General features: G+C 62.8%; 1 protein-coding gene and 1 long non-coding RNA gene across 5 annotated transcripts; one reads left to right on the top strand and one right to left on the bottom strand.

Annotated features, from left to right (window-relative positions):
- The first annotated feature begins 966 nt into the window (after window positions 1-966).
- LRP3 (LDL receptor related protein 3) lies at window positions 967-13,197 on the top strand. Of its 4 annotated transcripts, none has more exons than XM_081510398.1 (7): window positions 967-1,454; window positions 3,325-3,372; window positions 8,683-8,821; window positions 10,144-10,358; window positions 10,784-11,900; window positions 12,142-12,274; window positions 12,544-13,197. In XM_081510398.1, exons 1-7 carry the CDS (start codon window positions 1,382-1,384, stop codon window positions 13,129-13,131), a joined length of 2,313 nt encoding a protein of 770 aa, XP_081366524.1. In that variant the 5' UTR covers window positions 967-1,381; the 3' UTR covers window positions 13,132-13,197. The 4 variants fall into 4 exon arrangements, with proteins under 4 accessions (XP_081366524.1, XP_081366527.1, XP_081366526.1 ...); XM_081510401.1 differs by having other exon boundaries at window positions 1,135-1,454; window positions 8,647-8,821; XM_081510400.1 differs by lacking the exon at window positions 967-1,454 and adding an exon at window positions 1,522-1,712.
- LOC145513592 (uncharacterized) lies at window positions 2,122-4,609 on the bottom strand. Its single transcript, XR_014059545.1, has 2 exons — window positions 2,556-4,609; window positions 2,122-2,259 (listed from the first exon to the last, which is right to left on the bottom strand). It is a non-coding gene; the product is annotated as an uncharacterized LOC145513592 (long non-coding RNA).
- Window positions 13,198-13,384: the final 187 nt, after the last annotated feature.

The raw sequence follows: 13,384 nt of genomic DNA, 5'->3' as shown, positions 1-13,384 counted from the left end.
GACAGAAAACCTAAAAGTTGTTTTTTCCCCCAGATTTTTAAAAATTAAAATCCAGTTGGCCTGCACTGTGAAAATGAGTTAGTTGAATTACAATGTCTACAGTGTTCTGTCTACAATGTTCACTAACATAACATTGGTTTCTCTCTACCTTCTTTGCAAAACAGGGAACATCAAGGGGAGACGAATCCTGAGCCTTGGCTTGGGGAGGCAGGCAGGGAAGGTTATACCCAGTAGCCAGGACAGGGAGGCAAGCTCTGAGGACCTCCCATTTCACAAGGTTCTCAAGAAAGGAGGGCTGGCCCCTTACGGTGGTCTCCTCAAACTGTTTCCCAGGGTTTCGGCTTCTACTGGGCCCAGTCCCTTGGTTGACAACACTCCCGGATGGAAGAGGCTGGAAAACAGGCCTTCTCTCCATTTCCCAGTGCCTGTCGGGATGACTGCGTGGGCTCTGGGGCCCGCGGGAGGAGTGGGTTTCTAGAGGCCTCTTAGAGTGGTCACCTGGTCACCAGTGGCCCCTCACAGGCCTCGCTCTGCGCAGAGCGATTCATCTCAGGGATGCGGCTGGTCTTGGTTGTGGCCAATGAGGAGGGCAGGTTCTCACACAGAAGACAAGCCTTAGTCCTGTCCAGGCGCGGTCCACCAGGCGCGGTCCTGCCCTCAGGTCCCCTTAGCAGCTCCTCGTAGCCCCTTTCTCTGCCACCCCCTAACCATCACCCCTCCCCTCCCATCTCAGCCGGCTCCGGGAGGGACCGATTCTTGGGCTGGGAGGAGGGCTGCTGGGAGCGCCAGGCTCGGGCCGGGAGGGCGCGCACTGGCCAGGGGCCGCCTGCGCGGAGCTGTCCAGCACCCGAGGCGGGGCGCGCGCCCCCCGCCCGCCCCAGCCGCCCGCACCCGCCCTGCCAGCGCCACTGCGGCTCGGCGGGCGCGTCACGTGGCTGGCGCGGCGCGGCCTCCGGGCTCGGGCGGGCAGGGGCCGGGCGGCAGGACCCACAGACCCGCGGACGCTCCACCGGCGGCACCGGCCGGGCGGGCTGGGCGCAGCGCGAGGCGGCCGGGGGGCGCCAGGGCCGGGCGGGCTGCGCGCCGCGGGGCATGGGCGCGCCGGGGGCCCCCGGGCACAGGCCGGCCGCGCCGCGGGGCCCGGGGCGCGGGGGCAGCGGTGGGCGGGGGTCCTCCCTGGCGGCCGCCGCTGAGCCCCCGCGAGGTCCGTGACGCCGCGGCCGATGTGGCCCCGCGCGCGCTGCGGGCCTGCACCGCCGCCTCACAAAGACGCCGCCGGAGCCGCCGCCCGCACCCGGGCCGCAGCAGCCGCGGGAGCCCGAGCCGGAGCCGCAGGCGCGGGGCAGGAGGCGGCGCCCGCGGGCGGCCGGCCGGCCCCGGCATGGAGAAGCGGGCGGCCGCGGGGTCGGAGGGGGCGCCGGGCGCCCGGGCGCAGCTCGCCGTCGTCTGCCTGGGTAAGTGGGCCGCGCGGGCGCGGCGGGATCGGTCCCCTGCCTCGTAGTTCCGCGCCGCGCCCTGGTCAGACTCGGGGTGCCCCTCTCCCCTGGTTGCGGCTGGGGCTCCCGGAGCGGGCACTGCGAGAGCTCCCGCCAGAGGCCGAGGAGACTGCGGCCCCCGGCACCCTGGCCTGCTGGAGTCTTAGGCCTGGGAGGGCGACTCCGGCCGCGGAGCCCCGGCTCCAACCGGGTTCAGAATAGCGTCCGGGAGCCCGGGTGAGCTACGCGCGGGGCGGCCCGCTGTGCGGGCGCCTGGGATTGGCGGACAGTGGCTTTCTGCCTGACTTCCCTGCGCTTAGCCTGGCGGCGATGGGGGATCCGGGCCTCCGGAGCTGTGGACAAAGGCGAAGCCAGCGAGGTTGGGGCCGGTGGTCCCCTGAACGAGGAACTATTTCCTGCCTGGAGTGGGTTGGGAGCCAGCCGGAGCCGGGATCAGGATGCGCGGCAGGAGGCAGCTGCTGGAATGACTCCTGTCTTCCCTTTGTGTCTTCTCGGACCCAGCAGGGCAGGCCTCAGCAGCCCAGGGTGATGTGTCTGGGGAGGGCCGAGGTACCCATCCAGCCCTGCGAGAGCTTTTCTATCCACCTTTCCAGGGCCTTGTGTGCGGGAGAGGGGAAGCAAGGGGTTAAATCCTCTAGCCACATGGCTCCTTTATTTACCATGATGAAGGAGGGAGGCCATTATCTAAGCCCGGGGTTATTAGGGGACACCTTATGGTGTCGTCAGCGAAGGCTCTGTAATCCCAGCAGGTTTGTTGAAGCCACTGAAATGACAAAGTTAAAAAAGAAGCCTGTTCATTTTAGGGTGCACTCTTCTCTGCCCCCAAGAATCTAGGAGCTGGGGGAAGGCCCCTGCCTTAGCTGCATGAGCAGATCTCAGTAAGCTTCATGGGCCCCAGAGTGCCCACTCCCCAATCTGTCGGTGTGGTCCCGCGCTCCTGAGTGCCTGGCTTCCCCAGGGGTACAAGGCAAGGGGCAGACCCTTTGGCCTCCCCCAAGGCCCTCTCTGCCCAGCAGAGCCTGGGTGTCCTGCCAGGGGGCAGCTGGCTCTCTTCCTCACCAGGCGTGGGCTGACCCCTGTAGAGATGTTCTCTGCTTCCCTTGGCATCCTTGATGTTGGGGAAGGGGGCACCCTGAACCTCAGGAAGTTGAGTGTGCCTACGTCTTCTGCTCCCATAACCGCTGCAGGAAAGCATTCGGTGAAAGCAAAGGACAGATCCCATGGTGGTGGGTACTTGAAGGGGTAGGTGGCAGGCAAATTCTTTGCCTGTCTTCCCAAGGTCAGCATGGTGCAGTGAGGAGGACCTTGAACCCTGATAGCTGTGAGTGCCTGTAGAATGGGGTTGATCAGAACTGCTTCCCTCCCTCCCTGGCTGGCTGGCAAGTCCCCTCAGAGGGAGGAAGCCCTTCAGTGTGGTAGGATCCCCCTTCACAAGCAGAGCCCCTGCCCTGATTGAGCAAGGTCTTTCCCTGAAGGATGGTCAAGGCCCGTGGTTCCCAAGCCTGAGAAGATACAAGTAAACCCCCTCCCACGTGAGTCAGAATTCTCAAACGTGGGGAATGGCAGGAGTGATCTGGTTTAGCCAGGCTTGCACCCTGCTCTCTCCCACTGTGGGTGTTTGGGTGAGCCCTGAGGTCCCCTGGGGTTCTTGTTCTGCCCATCCCAGCAGGACTGTAACAGTGCTCTAGGCCTTACCCTTAGAGATGAAGAGAATCAGCCTGGAGTTTGGGCTGTGTTGTTTTGCACCCCACGTGTTTAAGCCCCCAAAACTACCCCCTCTTCTCCTCCCCTCCCCCATGCCGCTCAACCCGCTTTGTGTTTCCCACAGTGAACATTGTTCTCACCGGGCGGTTCAGCAGCGCCGTTCCTGCCTTAGGTGAGTAACATGCTTCTCCCCTTCCTCCTCTCCTCCCTGCTCTCCTGGTTTAGTGACCTCTGAGTACCAACCTTCAGGATCCTGGCTCCACCCCTGAGGTCACCTGGCCTTTTTCCACCTCAATTCCTGGGCAGCTTTGCATCACAAAGGAGTTTTTTGGCATTGGGCAAGCTTATACCTCTCTGAGCCTCAGGTTCCTCTTCTGTAAAATGGGTGCATTTAACCATGAAGCCTGGTTAAATGGGCCAGTGAGGTAAGGTGTTCAGCACAGCTTTTGCACATGGTAGCCTCATACCACTAGGAAACTGTCATGGCCTGTACACTTGGTAGACTGTGCTTCCTGTAGGCAGTGGGGATCCCAGAGAACCACAGGGCACCATAAGATGCCTGCCTGCTTTAAAATTACACCTGGGATTTAGTTTATGAAGGTATGACTGAGTGACAACACAGAGAGGCCAAAGCCATTGATGGAGGAATTTGTCACTTATGTGTCTCGCGAGGAGGGGATATGCCATGCCACTTAGGGTCACTTAGGCAACACCAGGTCTAGTCAAGGCAGACAGAAGTGAGGGGAAGGCTTTGGCCAGAGCCTTGACCGAAGTTTCGGTGAGATGGGCAAGATAGGGCAGGGTAAACATCTTAGGGCTGGCTAGTTTGGCTAATTCCTAAGGGCTCTGGGCTAGGGGGGTTGTCTCTCCATGCCTGGTACCTGACCCTGGGATGAAATATTGGCTTGGTGTGTGAATTAGGTAAGAAGGCTGTAAGGGTTCAGTCTCACATCAGCCTGTCTGCCAGGGAAAGACTAGTTTCAGGGACACCGGTTTGCAGGAGAGACTTTGGCTGATAGTTTGGCCCTGTGATAAGCAGATGCCAAATAGACACATGAGATCTAAGAAAACACAGTTGAACTCCGTGGCTGCCTCCTGCCTGTCAGAGCGGGTCTGTCCACCCACTGGCCATCTTCATGGTTGGGCCTAGTGCCGAGCACAGCAAAGGCCGCCAGGAGCGGGAGCCTTCAGGGCTGAGGCCACCAGGGGCATTTGCCCTTTGCTGAGGGGGCTGCCAGAGGTTGGCAAATGCATAGGCCCAGGCCCTGGGTCCCTTGGTGCCAGGGGAGACATCTGAGAAGGGCCTCGGAAACTGGAGTCTGGGGGCTGCGGGCTTGTTTGCTGTGTCCTGAGCTGCGTCGTGGGGCAGGAGGTACCTGGGATTTTTATTGATAGTTCTGCTCAGGGCCTGGCTGTCAGCAGAGGCCCACTGAGGCAGCTCAGGGAGGCAGGGATGGGGGTGGGGGGACTGTCTCTTGGTCGCTGTCCCTGCGATGGGGAGGCTCAGGATTCACAGAAGCTGCCCTCACAGGCTTGTCTCTCAGATGCATACTCTCAGCCTCCCTTCCCATTCTCCCTTCAACCAGCTCCTTCCTGCTCCTGCAGCCTGGCCTCCGCTGCTGGCCGCGCTGGCGCACAGCCTGGCCTTGCTCAGCACTGAGCCAGCCTCAGTCCTGCCTGGCGGCACGGCTCCCACAGCTAACCACCCAGTCTCCCCACCCCCATTTCCAGGACCAGACAGACTGGCCTCACCTGGGTCAGATGTCCGTGGCAGCCATGGTAGAGAGTGGGGGCAGGGGGACGGGGACAAGGGGGTGGCAGTCTTACACAAGTGAGTCCGAGGCCAGTCCCCCTGCTGGTGTGTGGGCGGGCCTGTGGCTCCAAACATGTCTGCCCCGGGTTCGAAAAGAGATGCTCCAGGGACAAAGTCCATCTGTAGAGCCAGGAGACAAAGCCATCCAGGTTCAGCCTCCTGTTTGGCTGCCAGCAGGGTTCAAGCTCTCTGTGCTTGCCTACCCCCTCTCCCCAGGGTCCTGAAGCTGTCTGAAGAGCCTGTGTGGCCCCAGGGGCTAGGCTGAGCTGAGGCTGTCCTAGAGCCTGTCTCTCACCCCCTAGCATTGCTGAGAAAAGGGGAGACCAGCTTCTGGCTGTCAGAGTGCCTCCTCCCACCCAAAGCTCCCTGCCTCTGCACTTCCAGGGTTTCCCTGCAATTCCTACTGTGAGGAACCTAGGTCATCGCTGTCTCACCTGCCGCTTCCCCACCCCCACTGGGCTCGTTCCCCTCCGCAGGGCCCAGCTGGGCCACCTGGGGACCTCACAGACTTTTGCCTCTCAGCCCCCATCCTGCCCCAGTTTGTCAGGCACCAGCTGGGTTGGATAACCCACCCCCTGCATCCCAGACTCTGGCCAGTGTGACCCAGGGGATGAGCCTGGGCAGCGTCTTCAGGGTGTTCTCTGCTCATCTGGCAGCTTTGCCCAGGCACTCTGCTGGGGCTTCCGGCTCCCGGTCATCGAGCACAATGGCAGGTTGTCCATAGTGCTGGCAGCCCCTGGAAACCAGATTTGCACGCTATATGTCTTCAGGCTCGCTCATGCCCTCTCGGGAGTATTTGACATTTCTTTGGATCAGGAAAGAAGGATGCTTGTCTGAAAGTGCTCAGTCACCCCTTGCCCCCTTGAGCAGGCCGCCTTGACCTGAACAAAACTTCTGTCCAAGTGAACACAGGTCACTTCCATTTAAGCTCAGACAGACTTCTCTGACAACCCCTAAATACCCGCAAGAGCCTCCATCCTGCGTCAGTATCTCCCAGCTCCCCTCACTGCCCACCCCTCATCCCACACGCCGTCTCTGCCCTCACCTCCCACGGGTGTCCCCTCTACTCACCCCACATGCACGTCAGCCTCCAGACTGCCACTCCCCCAGATCTCCCAGCCACCCTGAGACAAGCAGCACCCTCTGTCTCCATTTCACTGATGAGGCCTAGGGTGCGACCGGCAGTGTGGACTCCAGGAATGGACTGGATTCACGAAGCTCTTTCCCCTGCCTGCGCCTGGGTGCTGGGGTGGCAGTGGGATGGGAGTGAGGTTGCCATCACAGAGACGCCTGGGGCTGGTCGTCTGAGCTGGTGATGTCCTCCAGGCCCATGGCTAGGCAGTGTCCAGTCTGGGGTCCTGCAGGGATGCCAGCCTCCCTCCCCCTCCACGGTCACTCTGCATGGGCCAGGCCGACATCTGCAGTAACCGTGGTCTCTCTGCCCACCCCCCTTGGAGAAGAATTAACAGTAACTCAGTGACATTGCTGCCCCCAATGGGGAAATGTCTGGGGCATCCGGAGGGGCACTTGGGGTGAGGCTTGTCTGGGGGAACATGTTGTCAGGGGATTGTTGAGAAGCAGTGTCTGGTTATCTGCTTCTGACTAGGCTGGTGGTCTGGAGAGACAGGCTTCCCCATGTCATGAAAGAGGGCCAGACATGGGTCCCTGCAGGCCTGGCTTTCTCTGGCCAGTGTGGGGGAGAAACCCGGCATCCACAAGGGCTCCATCCTGTGGGGAAAGCCTCTAGGCCACAGTGGGTATTGCTTTGCCTCAGGCCTGTCCTGGGGGCTGAGGGGAAAAGGGTGACTCCCACACTGGCTGATGGAGCATTCGACTCCAGGTGTAACATTTGCTTTAGAGACTCAATGTCGGGGGAGGATGTGCGCCCAGCCCTGCCTGGGGACCCCCCAACCCACCCAGCATCCTGGAGGAGGAGGAGCCCTGACTTCACACCTCCCAGGGTGTCCCTGGGTCAGCGTCTCTGTGAAGCCCACAAAGCCTCACCCGTCCCAGGAAACACGCTGCTCAGGCCCCTGGTCACCACTCTGTTTAGTCCTTACCCTTCTGGGCTGCGAGAATGCTGAGGCTCAAAGAGGCTGACCACCCAGGCCCTGGTGAGTGCCAAGTGGGGAGCCCTGGTTGGTACCTCACCAACCCGGGGCTATCAAGGCTCTGACGGCAACCTGACACAGTCAGCCTTGCTTTAGGGTTGGTGTGGGTGTTTCTCTTCCAGCTCCTGATGCTCCTGTGAGCCATTGCTGGGGGTTAACTCCCTGGGGGTCACAGCCTTGGATCACCCGGACCTCCATGGGTGGAGCATGGGAGGCTGCTAGAGGGCTTTCACTCTTCTTTCCGCAGCTGGGTCTTTTGGGGTTCCAAAGAGTCTTGTTGAGAGCTAGCAGAGAGACCCTGCTTGCAGGGCAACAATCAGGGGTCAGGGAGAGTGAAGAGGTGGGTAGTGTCACTGGGCTCGGAAAAAGCACTATGATTTGTCTCCCCCGGCCTCAGTTTCTCCATCTGTATAATGGGCCTGCCTATGCCACAGGCTGTTGTGAAGATCAGATGAAGAAGTATGGTGAGGGGCTATGAGGGGCAGGGGCAACCAAGTGCAGGGCCTTGCTTGGTCCTGCAAAGGCCAGGGCACACCAGGGCAGGGTTTGCCACCTTTAGGCTTAGGTGAGCTTGGCTGGGTGCAGAGGGCATGTTTAACTAATGAAGTGGGTACAGTGAGGCCTGCGGGGCTGGGCATAGAGGCAGTAGTCACCCGTGCTGGCCAGAGTGATGCCTTGTGCACACTGACACGGTGGATGGTTGACACTTTATCAATGAGAGGCCCAGCCCACTAGAGGACCAGGGTGGGCCCTGACTCTGCCACTTACCCGCTGTGTGGCCATGGGCAACTCACTTACCCTCTCTGAACCTTGGTTTCCTCATCTGGTTATGACATCCCCCCCTGGTGGCCTCCCAGTCACACTTAGGATAAAATCTAAATGCCACACAAGGTGCCACCAGACCCAGTCTGTGTTTCCAGCCACCTCAGGATATCGGCCCCTCCCTTCAGGCCTGTTTTATAATCTTCACTTTGCCCAGTGAATCTGCATTGTCTGTCTGCTCCTCCCCCAGTCTGTCAGCCCCACAGAGCCAGACTTTGCCTGTCTTATGAGCATGCCTAGTACTGTGCTTGCCACATAGTAGGTCCTCAAAAAGCGTGTTGGGTGAGGCCTGTATTAGGCCAGCCCTGGGGTGGTGGGGTGGCAGGCAGGGAACCATAGTGGGTCTGCTTATGCTGGGCCACCAGGCCTAGGGCTGCAGGATTCTCCACGGAGCTGAGACCCGAGGCCGAGAGGCCTCACCTGTGAGGTGCCACGGAGAGTTGGTGGGCTGGCTCCCAGCCCCGCGGAGGGTAGGACAGAAGAGCTGGGCTCTGGGGCACAGGGTGGACTGTTCCGAGTCCATGTGGGTCCTCTTCTCCGTGTTCCATACATACCACTTCCCTGAAGTCTCACGGTGTGGCCATGCCCTTGGCTGTGACCACCTTGAATGGCCTTGATCCTACCTGGGGAAGGCCTGTGCTCAGGTCATGGGGTGGGGGGCTCAATGTCCCCCTCCCTCACTGCCCCCTCCCACCCAAAGGTGAAGCCAGCACCTCTCAGCCTCCTCTCCTGACAGCCGCCTGCAGCGGGAAGCTGGAGCAGCATACCGAACGCCGTGGCGTCATCTATAGCCCAGCCTGGCCCCTCAACTACCCGCCAGGCACCAACTGCAGCTGGTACATACAGGGCGACCGTGGGGACATGATCACCATCAGGTACGGGGGCACGGGGGTGTCAGAGGGACTCGATGTGGGCCTGCCCGTGCTGCATGTGTGATGGTGTGTAATGTGTATGAGCCCAAGCTGAGCAGGTATGAAGGACACGTGTATGTGCGTTTGTGAGCACGTGTGTGTAGGTGTGGAGGGCACCTGTGTGAGCAGATGTGTATGTGTGCAAATACATGTGTGAGTCTATGTGTGCACATGTATGAATCGTATGCATATAAACATGTGGGTGTGGGTTTTGGGGGCTGGCTACCCAGACCTGGGCCTCTCTCATGGGCTTGTGGGGCTGTCTATCACCTCAGGCCTGCCAGAGAGGGGAGCCCTGGGATTGGAGGGCATGGCCCAGTCATCTGTGAGGTGGCAGAGGTGTCCTGTCTGTCCTGCAGGGGTGGCTTGAGGCCAGGCTGGCACTGAGCCCAGAGCAAGTTTTCCCCTGGGCCCTCAGGGCCATCTCAGCAGGAGAGGGAAGCAGGGAGGAGCCAGGTGCTCAAGCTGGTGGGATGTGCAGAGGGAAGCGGGGTGAGGCGATCAGAGGGTGGGACCAAGGCTGGAGCCCTAGACGGGGATGGTCATGGGGATGTTTGGCTGGGGTGTCACTCTCGTAAGTGCAAAGCCTGGAAGACCCAGTTGCTCCACGTCTCCAAAGCCAGGGGTGTGATGGGAACACATCAGCATCTGTGCCTGTTTCCCTGTGGCCACTGGGAATCTCTTCAAAGACGCCACCCTTCTCAGCCATTTCTAGAGTATTCCTCAGCCCTGCTCACCCACAGCCTGGGCCAGTGCTTCTCCCCAGGGGATGAGCTGTCCCCCAGCCCAGGCCTGCCCTGTGCACATGGGCCGCCTCAGTGCCCTGGCCTGGGATTCCTACCGGGTCTGTTGAAGCAAAGCCAGAGTAGGGGGATCTGGACCCTTGGACCTTGTACTTCAGGGGAGAGTGTAAGTGGAGGGAATTGTCTACCATGGGACTCCTGCCTCCACCTCCACGTGGCCTTGGGTTGGGACACCATGTGTATTCTGATGGAGGGTGGAGAGGCACGAGAGGAGGCCTTCACAGAGCTGCATGGGGGCTGATGTGTTCCAAGCTGTCCACATTGTCCTGATTCTTCAGGACACTCTCTGACCCCTGGGGAGAGAGAGGTCAGAGATCAGAGAGAGAGAGAGAGGGCCCTCTCGGACCCCTGGGGGCCTGCTGAGTGGCTGGGAGTGGAGGAGAGAAGGGATGCTGGGGCTGGCCGTCCTTGCTATGAGCTCAGGCATGACCTGGTGGTCTCTGGCCACCCACTCACATCTGCGGTCCTCCCTGCCACCTGCAGCTTCCGCAACTTTGACGTGGAGGAGTCCCACCAGTGCTCCCTGGACTGGCTCATGTTGGGCCCCGCGGCCCCGCCCCGCCAGGAGGCCTTCCGGCTCTGTGGCTCTGCCATCCCGCCCGCCTTCATCTCCGCCCGGGACCATGTCTGGATCTTCTTCCACTCGGACGCCTCCAGCTCCGGCCAGGCCCAGGGCTTCCGTCTCTCCTACATCCGAGGTAACACCAATGGCAGGGCACGCCTATGGGCTCCCCGGGGGTGGGGGTGGCACCCTCCATCTGCCCCCTCCCCTCAGGATCTCCCCCAGTAGCCCAATGGTTGGAGCCCAGTGTTGGGATGGGAACTGGTCCTATTGCTGCCTCAGGGTGCCTTGGAACCCCTCGAGATCACTGACCCCACTTTATAGACCCCGGCTCAGGTCAGGAACTGAGACTCCCTGGCATTCAAGGCGTCTCTGCCCTTCAGGTGGCTAGGGAGAGAGGGCGTCCAGGGCCCTTCTCCTTGGGTCCTGCCTCTTCCTGGACCCTGCAGAGGCTTTGCTGGGAGGTGGGGGGTACCTCCCGCGGGCTGCTGGCCCCGGGCCCCACGAGGAGGGTGGTTCTGCTTGCCCCTGACTGCCTCCACCACGCACCTCACCCTGCAGGGAAGCTGGGCCAGGCATCCTGCCAGGCTGACGAGTTCCGCTGTGACAACGGCAAGTGCCTGCCGGGCCCTTGGCAGTGCAACACTGTGGACGAGTGTGGCGACGGCTCGGATGAGGGCAACTGCTCGGCGCCTGCCTCCGAGCCACCAGGCAGCCTGTGCCCCGGGGGCACCTTCCCCTGTAGCGGGGCGCGCTCCACGCGCTGCCTGCCCGCGGAGAGGCGCTGCGACGGCACTCAGGACTGCGGTGACGGCTCCGACGAGGCCGGCTGCCCCGACCTGGCCTGCGGCCGGCGGCTAGGCAGCTTCTACGGCTCCTTTGCCTCCCCAGACCTGTTCGGCGCGGCCCGCGGACCCTCGGACCTTCACTGCACGTGGCTGGTGGACACGCAGGACCCGCGGCGCGTGCTACTGCAGCTGGAGCTGCGGCTGGGCTATGACGACTACGTACAGGTGTACGAGGGCTTGGGCGAGCGCGGGGACCGCCTGCTGCAAACGCTCTCCTACCGCAGCAACCACCGGCCGGTGAGCCTCGAGGCCGCCCAGGGCCGCCTCACCGTGGCCTACCACGCCCGCGCCCGCAGTGCGGGCCATGGCTTCAATGCCACCTACCAGGTGAAGGGCTACTGCCTCCCGTGGGAGCAGCCGTGCGGGAGCAGCCGCGAGGGCGACGCGGAGGACGTGGGCGAGCAAGGCTGCTTCTCGGAGCCGCAGCGCTGCGACGGCTGGTGGCATTGCGCCAGCGGCCGGGACGAGCAGGGCTGCCCCGCCTGCCCCTCGGACCAGTACCCTTGCGAGGGAGGCAGTGGCCTGTGCTACACGCCTGCCGACCGCTGCAACAACCAGAAGAGCTGCCCCGATGGTGCGGACGAGAAGAACTGCTTCTCCTGCCAGCCGGGCACCTTCCACTGCGGCACCAACCTGTGCATCTTCGAGACGTGGCGCTGCGACGGTCAGGAGGACTGCCAGGATGGCAGCGACGAGCACGGCTGCCTGGCGGCCGTGCCCCGCAAGGTCATCACCGCCGCGCTCATCGGCAGCCTGGTCTGCGGGCTGCTGCTCGTCATCGCCCTGGGCTGTGCCTTCAAGCTCTACTCCCTGCGCACGCAGGAGTACAGGTGGGCGCTGGGGCCGGAGCCTCGCTTCCCCCCTGTTCCTGGAGAGAGGGCCTGGGCTCACGCTTCCTGCAGCTGTGGGCCACCCACCTGGGGCTTCTCGGGTCTGGGCCCCTCGGGATGCCCGGATGGAGGGAGGAGGGCCCACAGCCTGCCGCGGGGGGGCCCCATGGGAGGCGGGAAGTGAGACCCCCCACCCCCACCTGGCCGGCCTGCCATGCGGCCCTTCTGCCGTTGCCCTCAGGGCCTTTGAGACCCAGATGACACGCCTGGAGGCTGAGTTTGTGCGGCGGGAGGCACCCCCGTCCTACGGGCAGCTCATCGCACAGGGCCTCATTCCACCCGTCGAGGACTTTCCCGTCTACAGTGCGTCCCAGGTGAGCCGGAGAGCCTGAGACCGGCACCCGCCCCCCCCCGCCCCCCCCCCGCCCCCTGACTCGTCCAGCCAGACCTCAGAGAACGGGGCAGACAGGGAGGCCCAGGGGCCGGGTGCGACAGCGTGCAGCCGGGCTGGTCCTGGGGTTGAGGGAGGTGGGAGATGAGGCCTCGGCAGGGTGACAAGCCAGGGGAGGGGACAAGGGGGCCCCTCGGCGGGGGGTAGGGTCGTGCTGACCTCTGCCCCCTCAGCCGCCGCCCCACCCTCCAGGCCTCGGTGCTACAGAACCTGCGCACGGCCATGCGGCGACAGATGCGCAGACACGCCTCCCGCCGCGGGCCCTCCCGCCGCCGCCTCGGCCGCCTCTGGAACCGGCTGTTTCACCGGCCGCGGGCGCCGCGCGGGCAGATCCCGCTGCTGACGGCCGCGCGCACCTCCCAGACGGTGCTGGGTGACGGGCTCCTCCAGCCGGCACTGGGGGCTGCCCGGGACCCCCCGGCACCCCTAACAGACACAAGCAGCCTGGGGGCAGCAGGGGAGGGGCCCCCCGGCGCCCCCAGCCACGCCTCGGAGCTGGGACTTTCCATGCCGCCCCCCTCGGGCCTGCGGGACCCCTCGGAGTCCAGGCCAGCGGAAAAGGACAGAAAGGCTGGCAGGGACCCTCTGGTGGACAGCCCAGCCCCTGTGGACGTGCCTCAGGAGTCCTGCTCTGGCCAGGACCCTCACCCCCCGGCCCTCACTGCCGGTAGCACCCTCGGCCCCCACCCATCAGAGCCACTGGGTGTCTGCAGGAGCCCCCCGCCACCCTGCTCCCCAACGTTGGAGGCCAGTGACGATGAGGCCCTGCTGGTCTGCTGACCCGCCGGACACGCTGATGACCGCCACAGCCCCGCTTTGTAACCAGGGAATACACAGTCATTTCTACCCTGCCTCCGTGTCCTTCTTTCTTATGGAGAGGCCCACCCGGGAGCACTGCCAGCATCCTGTGTCAGCACCCTGGCCCCCCAGTGGGCATGGTGGGCAGAGGGACTTGCTGGGGGGTTGAATGCGGGAAGAGAGTGGAGTGGTGAGCCCCTCTCCAGGGCCCCAGTGTACACAAGACACTGGGGGA

Source organism: Giraffa tippelskirchi, chromosome 7 (genome assembly GCF_054371585.1).
Source record: "Giraffa tippelskirchi isolate mGirTip1 chromosome 7, T2T-mGirTip1v1.2.pri, whole genome shotgun sequence".
Taxonomy (NCBI): Eukaryota; Metazoa; Chordata; class Mammalia; order Artiodactyla; family Giraffidae; genus Giraffa; species Giraffa tippelskirchi.
The sequence above is the reverse complement of the archived record's forward strand: the minus strand, read 5'-3'. Positions and strand labels throughout refer to the sequence as shown.

Bases quoted from the DNA above. Each gene is read 5' to 3' on its own strand.
- LRP3 (XM_081510401.1), top strand. From the start codon at position 1,382: ATGGAGAAGCGGGCGGCCGCGGGGTCGGAGGGGGCGCCGGGCGCCCGG. The intron at 3,373-8,646 runs GTGAGTAACATG...TCCCACCCAAAG, and splicing joins CAGCGCCGTTCCTGCCTTAG to GTGAAGCCAGCACCTCTCAG. The intron at 12,275-12,543 runs GTGAGCCGGAGA...CCCACCCTCCAG, and splicing joins CCGTCTACAGTGCGTCCCAG to GCCTCGGTGCTACAGAACCT.